Source organism: Mesocricetus auratus, unplaced genomic scaffold (assembly GCF_017639785.1).
Source record: "Mesocricetus auratus isolate SY011 unplaced genomic scaffold, BCM_Maur_2.0 Super-Scaffold_100004, whole genome shotgun sequence".
Taxonomy (NCBI): Eukaryota; Metazoa; Chordata; class Mammalia; order Rodentia; family Cricetidae; genus Mesocricetus; species Mesocricetus auratus.
Genome location: NW_024429189.1, coordinates 101,106,398 through 101,119,744, shown reverse-complemented (window position 1 = coordinate 101,119,744; position 13,347 = coordinate 101,106,398). Strand labels below are relative to the sequence as shown.

General features: G+C 39.4%; 2 protein-coding genes across 3 annotated transcripts in view; both read left to right on the top strand.

The window, feature by feature from the left end:
• The window catches only part of Tmx4 (thioredoxin related transmembrane protein 4), a 33,479-nt gene extending 26,705 nt beyond the window's left edge, over window positions 1–6,774 (top strand). Inside the window, exons 6-8 of the mRNA XM_005068678.4 lie at window positions 736–837; window positions 1,345–1,408; window positions 2,408–6,774. Coding sequence (XP_005068735.1) covers window positions 736–837; window positions 1,345–1,408; window positions 2,408–2,757 — 516 coding nt within the window. The 3' untranslated portion in view covers window positions 2,758–6,774. The remainder of the gene's footprint in view (window positions 1–735; window positions 838–1,344; window positions 1,409–2,407) is intronic.
• A 593-nt stretch (window positions 6,775–7,367) lies between these two features.
• Hao1 (hydroxyacid oxidase 1) overlaps window positions 7,368–13,347 on the top strand; it is a 113,843-nt gene continuing 107,863 nt past the window's right edge. For both annotated transcript variants that reach the window (XR_005877435.1, XR_005877434.1), the window contains exon 1: window positions 7,368–9,978. The gene's annotated coding sequence lies outside the window, so the exon portion shown is untranslated. The remainder of the gene's footprint in view (window positions 9,979–13,347) is intronic.

Below are 13,347 nucleotides of genomic sequence, written 5' to 3'. Positions count from 1 at the left end.
AAAATATTTAATTTATTAGAATAAACAAAAATTCTAATAGGAATGACTTAGATTTTGAGAAAACGAAATTAAAGTAGAAACTTCGACTCATATTTGTGTGCGAGCGTGCGTGTGTGTTCTGGGAAGGTCATTCAGTAATTGTTTCTGTGGGCTGTTAATGCCTAGCTTGGAGTCTTTTAATTCTTTGCCTAGTAATTGATTGGATTTTAGTTTGTGATCTAAAACAATATGTCTTATCATGAGAAAGTATGGGCCCAGCAAGTCTACTTCTAAATAGACTTTAATTTGAAATGAACAGTTCATATCTGTAATTCACATTGTTTAACATTAGGAAAAGTTAGCTGGAGACATTTTAAATGGGTCATATTCCTAGGGACACTTTGCTTTAAACAGAAACACATAAGGGCCCAAGGGTTTCACTTTTTAATAAGTCATGTTAGGATTGAATATGGAGGAATAGGGCAAAGGTCTTAGAAAACCTTCTGTGATGGAAGAAAGAACTCTTAAAGCAATTTGACCAGACCTCTATCAAGATCTTGAACTCTAAAGCATATTTCTTACTGAATATGATTTTGATAATTACTCTGTTTTTAATTCTATAAAATTTGACTTGTTCATTAGTAAACATTGAGTATAAGCTTGAGGCACATATGTGGAGAGATAACTTGTAGAGTGGAGTTACAGCTAGAGAATCCTGAACTGTAAGTAAACATTTTGTTTCCCTTTTGATTACAGCACCTTCACAACTATTTCACAGTGACTCTTGGAATTCCTGCATGGTGTTCTTACATCTTTTTCATCATTGCCACTTTGGTGTTTGGCCTATTCATGGGTCTGGTAAGATAATGCCAGCTTTTTTGTCTTTTTTTGAAACAGATGATATCATGTAAAATTAAAAGGTGGCCATGAAAGGGAAAACATAAATACTATTTTGTGTTATTTAAGTAGTTTATTTGCTTTGTGGTTGCAATGGTAATATGTAGTATAATGAAAAATTCATTAATTATCACCCTCTAGGCTTATCTCTAAAATATTCTGAAATTGTAAAAGATAACTATTTAACAAGTTTGTTAGCCTGATATTCTTGATTGAAGCCTCCTGACAGTTAAACTGTTTTATTATATGCTACTTTTCAAGTTTGAGGATCAAGTACATATTTTACAACTTTCTTATATATGGTCATACCCTGGAGTATTCTTCAACTCTACTGTATCTTTCTGAAGGCTTTGGCCAGCTGCCAAGTGTCTGTCTAAGGACATCTGGTTATGGGACACATATCTGATGTTGAGGTTAGTTGGCAATCTGTCTTGTCTACTCAGTGTGGAGTCACTTTTTTCCCTCCAGGTCCTAGTGGTGATCTCAGAATGCTTCTATGTGCCTCTTCCAAGAGTTTCATCTGAACATTCTGGTGAGTCTGAAAAGTTCCCATGGGTAGAGTTTTTCGAGTTTTGTGGTATTCTGTGGCTCTGCATTTGGCTTTAGCATCCAGTCACTGAGCATCCAGTTACTTCTGCTGAGTTCCTTAAAGATGTGTTCTCCATACAAATTTGAATGAAATTTACTTTCCTCTTCAAAGTTAGAAAATACTTCATATTGAAGATTGCATTGTCCTCTTTGGCTTATCCCTGTCATTTTTCAGTGAACAATTTTATTCTTGAATTAGAAGGAATGATTCCTAAAAGTACTCACATTCCTTGAGTCTGCAACAGCTTGTCACTATCTCAAGTCCTTTAACAACAGTTTGCCCAAATTTGCATTTATTCTCTTTACTTCTCGGTCTAACTGGCTATGAATTTGATGGCCTTTATTCTTAATGTTGATATTTCTCAGGAGTTTAAATAGGGTCATGTCTTTAGTTCTTGAAGTATGTAAGACTGTATAGATAGCTAGATAACAGGTCCAACCTTCAGCATTATGGTGTAAGAAAAGGAGCCAGTGTGTAAACTGCTGCAGTGTTCTTTGGCTTCAAGCCTAGCTCAAGTGATGTTATGTTTTTAAAGTTCCTTCAGTAACTATCACTATTCCCAACTCATATTTTATCCTCTGTGGTAAGAGGAGGCCTTTTCTTCCTGACTTTACCTCAAACTCTTGGGGAGCAGGACTCTGATTGGTTCAGCTTGTCTGAAATAGTTGCTCTGACCAGTGAGTCACTGAGTCTTTTACACTGTACATAATATATAGCACAAACAAAACTTTTCCCTCCATTCCCAAGTGCTCTGCCATCAGTTCAGTGATGCTCCTGTAAGGAGATATTAAATCTCTAGATGGAGATAAGCTGAAGCCAGAAAACCTGTTCATATGACACCAGCACTTCAGTGGAGAAACCTCATTTATCCAGTGAGATAATTACTAAATTGCCATTGTATATTCAGAGGGTTTAGTTTTTCTTTCTCTCTTCTGCCCATAGAGCAGGACCAGAGGCCAGAGGAGGTAAAAGGAGCTAAGCAGCTGCAGGATGCAGAGGAAGAAAAGGATGACTCAAATGAAGAAGAAAACAAAGACAGTCTTATGGATGATGAGGAAGAGAAAGAGGACCTTGGAGATGAGGATGAAGCAGAGGAATATGAGGAAGAGGAAAACCTGGCAGATGGCATGGATGAAGAGCGAAGTGACGCTAATGATGAAGGAGCACTGCAGGAACGCAGTGTGTCCCTGGAGGAACTTGAACCTGATGAAGCTCATTCAGCTACCACACAGGAGGCGGTAGAAGACTCACTGAGGCAGCGCAAGAGTCAGCAAGCAGACAATGGACCATAGATTTCATGATGCTATTTCTAAAACTACAGGCCAGAAAAATGCATCTGCTTCCCTCTGGTCTTCAGTTTAAACCAAATCCTTAGTTTTTATTTATTTTTTAATTTTTTTTCTGAAAGAGCAATGTTCACTCTTAGAAGATGATCTCTGGTCCTGTGGTCACATTGTTGTAAACCTCTGTGTCCTAAAGAGAGTCAGGGAGAGCATTCAGCCACTATGGAGTAAGGATCTCGTGGGGATTTAGGTGGAGAACAAGTTGATATATTTGAGGGCCAAAGAGTCAACCAGAGGACTCCTCTCCGGTCCTCCATAGCACCTTTAGAAATGAAGCTACTGTATTAAAAGGAGTGAGAGCAAAACCACATTACTCCTGAGCATCCTTGGAGTTCAGGAAGAGTCTTTATTGTTAAGCATTTGTTTTTGTCATGTAAGAAACATTGGATACCACATCCCCCCAAACACTTTCTCTTGGGGCTAGAAATTCTAGAGATCTTGCTATAGATACAACTTAAAAGGATGAGGAGGAGGAGAAGAAAAAGAAGAAGAAGAAGAAGAAGAGGAAGAGGAAGAAGAAGAAGAAGAAGAAGAAGAAGAAGAAGAAGAAGAAGAAGAAGAAGAAGAAGAAGAAGAAGAAGAAGAAGAAGAAGGAGTCATCTGAACTCTTTTGGTCTCTGTTGTCTTTTATTTCTTACCTTTAATTTCTGTGACTTCTGCACTGCTGGACTGAGGACTACCACATTTCCTAATTACTCTATAGTAAGAGCAGCAGACAGCAGGGGTCTGTCTCCATTACTCTTATTCGACTTAAAGCTGTAGGTAATCAATCATGGCTGATGAGGCTAAAACTCCCAAGGATCTCAAAGCACATGCTGTAATCTTTGGCAATTCAAAAGGTAGTAGGGGTTTAATAGGACAGGTGTAAACAAAGCACAAATGGTTTGGTCAGCCTGTAGTACTTTCAGGAGAACTTATTCAAGGGTTTCTTTAGCCATGTTCTTTGTTTTTTTTTTTTTTTTAACCCAAAGGGCTTTGTCTTGTCATTACAAGATAGTTCTGTGAAGCTGACTTTAGGTCTGTGTTGTTTAGTTTCATATCAAGGGGTTCTCTGCCTCTGGAACCACTTTAATAGTAACTGGAAAACATGTTTGCTTTTCTTTTAGTGATGTGCTTTTGGTGAAAATTGATGAAAGTCGGTATCAAGAGATGAAAGATTTGATTTTGTTTCCATCTCCCTTAATCCTCTAGAGAATTGTATTGTTATAAATTTCCCCCTACTCAATCTGGTGTCAGTTATCAAGGGAACCAGCTTCTTTAAAAACATCTCTCCACCTCCTCTCCTACCCTTTCATATCTTTAGAATAGATTCATAAAATTAGATTCTAGATGTATGAAAGATGCCTAAAGTCAGTCTTATACAAAACCCTCGGGTTGCGTCAGAATAATGAGTACAGGTTTGTGAAATTCAAGATGTTTCTGTCATTTTAAGAAGGGATATGTAGTATGTTTCTCTGACTGTTTAGATAACCTTTTCTCTGCATTAGCTGCCATCAGGAGGCTCCATGGTGGTAGAGGTTCAGAATCTGCCCACCTGTACTGCATGAGGCTGCTACAAACCTTGCACAAAGGCAGATTTCATTGGGACAATTCATTCTCTATAAATGTTTTTATTTCATCTTTGTAACTTAGTTAGCTGTCAACTCAAGGCTGAGGCCATCACAGAACTGAAGTATTGGGAGACCTTTCTGCCCTCCCTTGTTCCTGCCCTCTGACATATCTTTACTCAAAAGAGCCTGGTTCTGTGGTGGCTGTTATCTTCCTGCTGGAGCTGAGATGTAGCTTCTCTTCTGCCCGTGCCTTTCCTTCCCTTGTAATCAGATGCATGGTGTGCTCAAGGAATAAATCCAGCTCAGAGTAGTGGGCAAGGGAAGGCTCCGTGTCTCTGCTTTGTGTAGTACCCCTCCTTCCTCTAATTGAAGTACTGGGTTTTACTGGGATGCTTGACCAGAGGGAAGGCTTGAAGAATTAATCTGCCCTGGCTTTTAGGAATGTTTCAAAACCTGTTTCTAACTGGACTCCAAATAGTACCTAATTGTTCCATGAGATATTATGTTTCCTTTCTTAATAATATTTACATAAATAGGAGGGTTGGGAGAGTCATTGAGAAGAGGGTCCAGTTCAGTAAAACTTTATTCATCTATAGGAAGCATTTTTCCTAGCCTTTCCCCTTTTTAACATCCTGGCAAAAATTTGGTTTCCAGTAAATAGTCAAGTATCTACTTATCTAATATAATTTATTTCTATTTGAAGACTTTGGTTTATTTTCAATACTTAGATGATATAAAATTAAGGAGAAAAGTCAACTTAAATCAGATCAGTATTAATATACTTTATTTTTGTGTACATAATAAATTTAATGCAGAAGCTAAGTGCATGGAAACATGATTACATAAAACAAAACTAACTATGCTTCTCCTCCATGGCCATATTTGCTATTTAATTGTAGAATGCTATTTTCTGTATGTTAAAATCGGCGATAGTGGAACAAGAGTGTACAGTGTTTTGTGTATAGGTAGTTAGAGTAAGGTGCCTTGTTCTTTGTTGGAATATCTGAGAATTCCACTTACCTCTTTTTTTTTATTTCTTTTACTCTGCCTCGACTGTTCTGAACCATGCCAGATAGCTTAGAATCTCATGGAGGCAATGCACAGGCAATTTCAGTTTTTTGTTGTCATTTGTTTGTTTTGAGGATAATCATGGAACAGGTAAGGGATAGCTCATTCACTTCACAACCATTGAACTGCATGGCAATCACTACAATCTCATCTTGTACCTAGGATCTATACCTGGTATCTATAATGACTAGTGCAATAGAAGGCAAACACACTTGAGACAGATCAGCTTGAGACAGTAGAGAAAGCCACATATATTTAATTTTTAGGTCCAAACCCCTGGCTGATAATTAATATATTGTCCCATGATTTGAGTGTATGTAAGCTTGAATAAGTGTCAGTTGAAACATCGTTGGGGGAGGTGATTAAAATGCTAGTTAAGGAATCTCTGCTGTGCGGCATTTTATAAGATGAGGAACAATACAGTCCAAAGGGAAGTTTTAGAGGATTAGAAAGGGTGAATGATATTTCTGCATAAACCCTAAGTGTGAAGTGAGAGAAAGAGGGGAGATTGGTGCTTTTGCTGGTGTGTGCAGTTTTTCTGTGTTCTTTCAGTGTCCCACTGCTATTTCTGCCAGTATTGTATGTGTGTGACTGACTAACCTGTCAGACCTATCAAGTGTTTGGAAGGCATTTGTGTAAGTCTTGTGCCAACAGGGACTCTCCCAGTGTTGTGTCTCTTTACCGCATTCTTGAATTTGATCCTCTTGAGATTGTAGCTTGTCTGACAGCAGCCAAGGTGGAGTCTGATGGAATCTGCTGGGTCAGTTCTTTGAGCAGCTGCCCAAATCAGGAGGTTCAACTGAGAAACCTTGGACAGCTTCAGCCCAGCACATAGGCCTCAGAGGCATATTCTCTAAAGTGTGTAGACTGTGATTCTGTTCACATGTGACTTTGACTTGTTTCTAATGTGGTTGAATTTTATTTGTTTCAAGACAGCTTTGTAGAAATTTAATTGTTATACTAAAAAACTTCATGTGTAAGTCAATACATTATAAAATGGTTGTGTTTATTCTTTATATTAGTTTTGATTATTTATCACAGTGTATTTATTTTCTTTACCTATGTATTCTGTGTTCTCTCAAATAGATGTGTAGCAACTGAAATGAAAAATCATTGTATCATTTCAAGAACTACATTGCCTGCATTACAAATGCTCTGATCAGGGAATTGTACATAACCCTGAACCTACATACTGCCAGTTGATTGTCAAGTTCCATTTGTGTCAAAACCAATTAATGGTAGTGATGACCAAGTGAAACAGAATGTGTACTGCTTTTTTCATATAAGTATTTTCACACGAAAAGAATTTGAGGAGGCAGTTGAAAATATTACTTTGTTAAGAAAACAATTTCTTTCTGTGTTTTTTCTTTGACTTTATTCCCTCCTCTCCTACCTGAATTTGGTGAAGTCTCTGTCATGTGGGCAAGATCCATGCCAAAGATGTAAGTGTTTCTCAATACATCACAGCTCATTGTACTGTTTGTAGAAGTTCAGTGCACTTTCTGTGACCAGGGCTGGTGCATTAAGTAAATGACTCTGCTGTTCCTCCAAGATGCTGGACTTGCACAGTCTCCTAGGACCTACAGAAGACTATCTCAACTTCTCAACTTGCCTGTTCTGTGGCAAGCACAAAGGCATAAAGGCAAAGTGATGTCTTTGAACACACACACTGATGTAATGGAGATTTGATTTGTTCCTTTTGAAAGATAGCAATGAGATGTCTGATGTGGGGAGAGGGAGTTACTAAGTTTTCTCATCTCTTTACCAAAATAAAGTTTAGGATTCTGTCCCTGGGTAGATGAACCCTGGTGAAAGTTCTTCTTTAGTGGACTCCTCAGATAGATTTTGGGCCGGCTTTTCTTTTCTTATTGAGTGAATGATAGCTAAGCAGTTTCTTAACCGTCTTTCCACAAGTATTTTTTCCCATTTCAGTGACTTTCATACTCAGTAATTTATAGATTCCATAAGTACATTAAATGGGATTCTGATTAATCCAGGTGATTTAACATTAGTTGCCCTATCGGAAAGTCTTTTGCCATCAGAACAGAGAATTGGAAGATACTACAAAAACTAGCAATGTTGTCTACAATATGACTGCTATTTCAAAGGGCAGATTTCAGCTCAAGAGATAAATGGACTTAAAACATGAGACAAAGGAGCTGTTGGGTCTGTCTTGGTGGTATTGAAAGGCCCACTTCCTCTAGAAACCATTGACCACATGATTTATTGGTTTTCCAGATCATAGATACAAGACTTGACTGTCAGAGGTGGGAAAGAATGGAAATAACTGAAAATTTCATCTCTGTTCTTGGCAAAATAAAAACTCACCAGCACAAGAAGACCAAAAAAGCTTCTCTCTTGGACAGGTCTCTCTGCAGACAAAAGAATTCTCTAAAAGCATAGGCATGAGCCTGGCTTTAAATAAGTTGGTATTTAGATTCATACTAACTTTATACTTAAAACCAAAAAACTAAGCCAAACATTTCTCATATGAAGGCTAATGGGGCAGGAGGGGGAGTGTGCATTGGCAGAAGCAATTACCTGGAACTGACTTGTGAAGCAGTTTCTTATCTAAATTTAAACTGGAAAATAAAATATAAAAAAAAAATTACTCCTGAAAACATCCTCAACATGGCTTAAAAATTCATTGAACTCAGTCTGAAATTACAGTCGTATAAGAAAGCTGTTGAAACAGATAGCAGATGTGAAGTCCAGGGTCTGAAGCCAGGATCATAGGAGGGGCATTGCAGGGTGGGGGCTTAAAGAAGATGGAAGGAGATGTAAGCAGAGGAGACATACTGTAGACACATAGATTGCTGGTCGGGCAGGTGCTGGTGGGCACGAGGCACACACTTGTACACGGCAGCCTCGCATGGCATTAGCACATGTAGTCCAGCACATAGGCTGTGGGTAGTCTCATAGGCCTCCACAGACTAGCCGGAAGAGGCGAATGGTAAGGGCATTTGCCCCTGCTCTCAAGGGAATATTTCTCCAAAACACACAAAAGTGACATTCTTCCATAATATAACATTACATCATTGTTAAACTGCAGATTCTTGAATGTTCAATGTCAACCATTGTTAGGTTATTGTACCTTGAATGTCGGATGTCAGCCAAGTTTTAACTGACTCAAACCAGATACCTATTATTAGCACCATGTTGTCCAAATCCTAATTTGCTCCAGACTGCCTTCTGTTTCCTACAATAGGGTTAGATTGCCTAAATTTTTGAGATAATAAAAGTATTAAAACAACATTTGAAAAAGTTTAAAAACAAAAGGAGTGGCTATAAAACAATAGAATACTATAAGATTTGCCTGTATCAAAAGGATTGAGGTTCAGTATGGTGTTTTACTACACAAATGCAGTCCAAACAATCCATTCAACTCTTGTGGGGCAATACAGAGGGTTCAACTTAGATGGACCTTTATTTTAATTGTGAGACAGTCTCTGGATCATTTTGCAATAATATTTGGGATTATGTAACCTAGCCGCATATTAACAATGAATGTATGTTAGCAATGTATCCCTTAGGACTTTCCGAGTGCTGATTTTGAAGCACTGGAAAGCAGCATATATTACACTGGCAGACAGTAGATGCTTGAAAGTAGCCACCAAGCAGCCTCCTGCTGCTAGATCCCAGTGCCATCCCATACCAGAGATGCAAGCTTCAGCAAGTTACCCACGTTCCATGGGTCTCATCTTCACTCTGGGGTAACAAGTGAGAATTTTAACCAACCCATGAGTATAACTCAAGGAATTATTCTAAAATGAAGCATGCATGTAAATGTTTATGTCATCGGGGTTTATAAGGTAAGCACTTCAAGATCGAGGAGTGATCATGGGGAAGGATCAGGGCATATTGAGAAACAGCAACGTTTTTTAGAGCCTCTGTGGAGTCAGCTTGGCTAAGAGTGAAAGGGTTTGTGAAATCCCACCCTGTCTCAGAAACACCTTACTTTAGGAATGAGGATAAGCTTCAACTAAGCAGACACAGTGGTAGAGCTCAATCTTTGCCTTCCTCCTGAAATCTGAAATTATGCTAGAAGCAGGTTTAAATGCTGCAGGAAGTTTACTAGCTACACTTTGGATCCTAGGTTGAATGCTGGTTCTTTCTAAAATTCTGTTGTGACATAGTTTGTTATGGTTTATTTAAATCTTGAAGACCCTATTGACATAGTTTGTTATGGTTTATTTAAATCTTGAAGACCCTATAGTCATATCTGAGTGGATTACTGCTTTCAAAGGACTGGAGTCTAGCAATCATTCATTTCTACATTACTTCTATTTTCTCTTAGTCCCCAAAACTATCACTTTCATACGTCAGTGTGCACCTTCATTCGCTGTCCTTGGGAATTCTTTTCAGGTGCCTCCAAAGGACAAGCTAATTGTTTCCTTGCCCATAAACACTTTTGCTCCTCTGAGAAAGATTTTCTTCCTGCCTCTAGGGTTTCCACTGTACAACTTGGACCTTTAGGCAAGTGGAAAACTACAACCAACACAACCAGAGTTCTTGATCAGAAGAGGAGTTAGATGGGAGGCTGTGCATATCAGTATGTATGGAAATTGTGCATGCATATGAATCTGCTTTCCATTTTCTGATAGTCAACTTCTCTAGTCAAGTCCATCCACTGCTGGATTCTGCCACCATCATCAAAGCTCATTGTTCTCTTCACAAACAATGGGGGCGGAGAATGGGAAAGTTCCCAGAAGGCCAAGCTTTCATGCCTGTTTCTGCTTCCCCACAGTGCACACTCTTCCAGTCTCCAGAGTCTCCTGCCAAGCAGAAGCAGGGTTCACTAGGTGCTTGCATTCCTCCAAGTTTGGCCAGGCAGCTGGTGGTTTCCCCATGTGGACTCACCTGTGCTGAGTTCTAGGTCTGTGAGAGACTCTGTCTAAAAACAAAATAATATTTGAATGCTATGTTGTCCCCTGGTTGGTCTCAGTCTCTCTATGGTTAGTCTCAGTACCACCCCCTACACACACACACACACACATGAGCAGTATATTTTCTTCAAAACTAGGTAGTCACAGAAGCTGTCTCAAAATCAGTCTCAAAATTAATATTCAATTTGCAACTTCATGAGAGAAATTTTTCTTTTAAAAGCAATCAAATGTATTATATTCTACAAGTCTGATTTTTTTCAAATTGGAACCCATTTTACTTGAGACTTCCTCATTGTTCCACAGGTCTAGCTTTCACACTAAATATGCACCATTGACCTACGAGAAATTTTTTTGGGGAGGGGGTTGAGACAGCGTTTCTCTGTATTGTTTTGAAGGCTCTCCTGGAACTCGCTCTGTAGACCAGGATGGCCTCGAACTCACACAGATCTGCCTGTCTCTGTCTCCCGAGTGCTGGGATTAAAAGCGTGCCCCACCAACGCCCGGCCCTAGGAGAAATTTTAATATGAGCGACTGTAGGGGGAAACAGGACCCCACCATTAGGCATGGGGCGCTCTAAAGATGCATACCAATGTGGTAATGAAAGGGCAGAACTGGGCCACTAACCACACCCACTTCAGGCATGACTAGAGACAGTGCAGAGTAACTATGCCACTAGCCAGGCCCACTTTTGGGCATGGCTAGGGGCGTGTACAGAGGAAGGAATAAAAGAAGGAACAGCAAAGCGCTCTCCCCTTTTTGGCTTCCAGTTCAGTGGTAGAAAACTACTCCACTCATCTGGGTGGCTTGTTTTCCTCTTGTGAGTAATTTATACAATAAACAGTTACCTATACTCTCAATAAGTGTGGCGTTTATCGTTGCAGCATCAAGCAATTTTGGATGCCAACATACATCATCAAAAGGCAGACTTATTTACTAGACTATGACTACATCCAAATTACAAATTATGTGGTATAATCTTTCCAGCCAACCAGCTCCCGGAAATATAATTAACTTTATCTCTGAAATGAAGGCTCTAATGAAGTCTAATTTGTCATCCAGATCAACTTTAAGATCTCCATGCATTTGTTTTCTACTTTGGTACAAGGTGTTGTGCTTTCATTTCTAGCTCCTCTCTCATCCTTCATTCTCCTCTCTAATCTTGCCCTGAATCCTTTTTGCTTGAGTCTTTAATTTTATCCTCTCCTCCTTTTTCTTCCTGACATCAGCTTTTCTACCTCTACCCATCTCAATATTTTCTGCTAGGTGTCTTTCAGTTTCTCTCTTTTTTTTTCTCTGACCCCACTGCTCTAAAGATGAATAATGAGCTCTGCAGGACACAAGGGGGAAAAAAAGAAAAGGGAAGAAATGAGTATTCCACAATGGGGAGAAGACTTGTCAAATGACAAGTCATTTCTGTCACCGTGCAATGAAGGAATAACAGATTTCCACTGAAGCAGCTATTGCACTGTGCATCAGGTTTTTTCTTACCACTGCCAAACTGCCCATGTTTGTTTGTTTGTTTCTCTTTAACTTGGATGCTTCAAGTCTTCTCTCCATAATATTTATATAGAGAAAGTATTCCCCCCCCCCTCTCTCTCTGTGTGTGTGTGTGTGTGTGAGAGAGAGAGAGAAAGAGAGAGAGAGAGAGAGAGAGAGAGAGAGAGAAAGAGAGAGAGAGAGTGAGAGAGTAGGTTTGCATGAGTATATGAGGTTAATGCTGGGTATCTTCCTCAGTTCTCCACTGTATTTAGGAAATCGGGGACTTTCATTCTTTCATGATCTCTCTTTTCAGGTGCTTGGTACTAGAACTACAGATGTGTCTCCATACCTTGCCTACTGGCGTATCTAGGGTTTCTATTGCTGTGAAGAGACATCATTAGCACAGCAAGTCTCACAAAGGAAAGCATTTAATTGGGTGGCTCACAGTTTCAGAGGTTTAGTCCATTATCGTGTAGGGACATGGCGGCACGCAGGCAGACACGGTGCTGGGAAAGTTGCTGAGAGTTTACCATCTTGATCCACAGCCAACACGAAGTGAACTGTCTCTACATTGGGCAAAGCTTGAGACCTCAAAGAGACTTCAAGGCCCACCCCAGCAATGACACAGTTCCTCCAACAAGGCCACACCCACTCCAACAAAGTCGCACTACCTTTGGGGACCATTTTCTTTTAAATCACCACAGTGGCTTTTGTGTGGGTACTGGGGATCAGCCCATTTACTGATTAAGTTTCCAGCTCTGAAACATTTACACTTGACTAACATATGTTCCAAGGAAATCATGGGTGGAATTCCTAACTCCACCAGGCTTCATCATGTCTGCTCAAGAGTGATTTACCTGAAAGGTTTAGCAAGGCAAATTTTGTGTGGATTTGCCCTCCCTCCTTCTTTCCGGGCACCTTCACAAGTTCCTCAAAGAGTGTATGCAATGGCTCTTGAGGTTTCTCTTTCTGGGCAATTTACCATGCAACCTTCACCCAAGACCTGCTATCTTGAGCAACACACTAATCTCTACCCAAGGAAACCTTCTCTATCAGTAAAAGCAACAATAATTTTCTTTTAAAAGAATACATGAAGCCAGTGGGGCTTGGAAAGAAGTTAGTCTCACTGTGGAAGTTTGCAAATATGGGCTGATTTTTTTAAACTACAACTCTTTTGGCTTAGCTAAAAGCTAACAAAGATTTCTATTCCTGATATAACTCAGCAAAAACAGTGATGCATAGATTTCTCATTTTTAAAAACCTAAAGCATACATGAGGGCAACCTTTGGAAGAAGAGAATGCAGATAGACCAATCTGGTAAATATTCCAATTCACAAGCAATCACTGTGAAATAATAATACTCTAAGAAGACTTCTCAATCCTGATTCTATTATTCTGTCCCTCCCCCCTCTGTCTGCTTGTCTCTGTCTTTTTCTATCTGTTTCTCTCTCTCTTTCTCTGTGTGTGTGTACCTTTGTGTGGATATATATATGTGTGTGTGTGTGTAGATAGATAGATAGATAGATAGATAGATAGATGATAGATAGATAGATAGT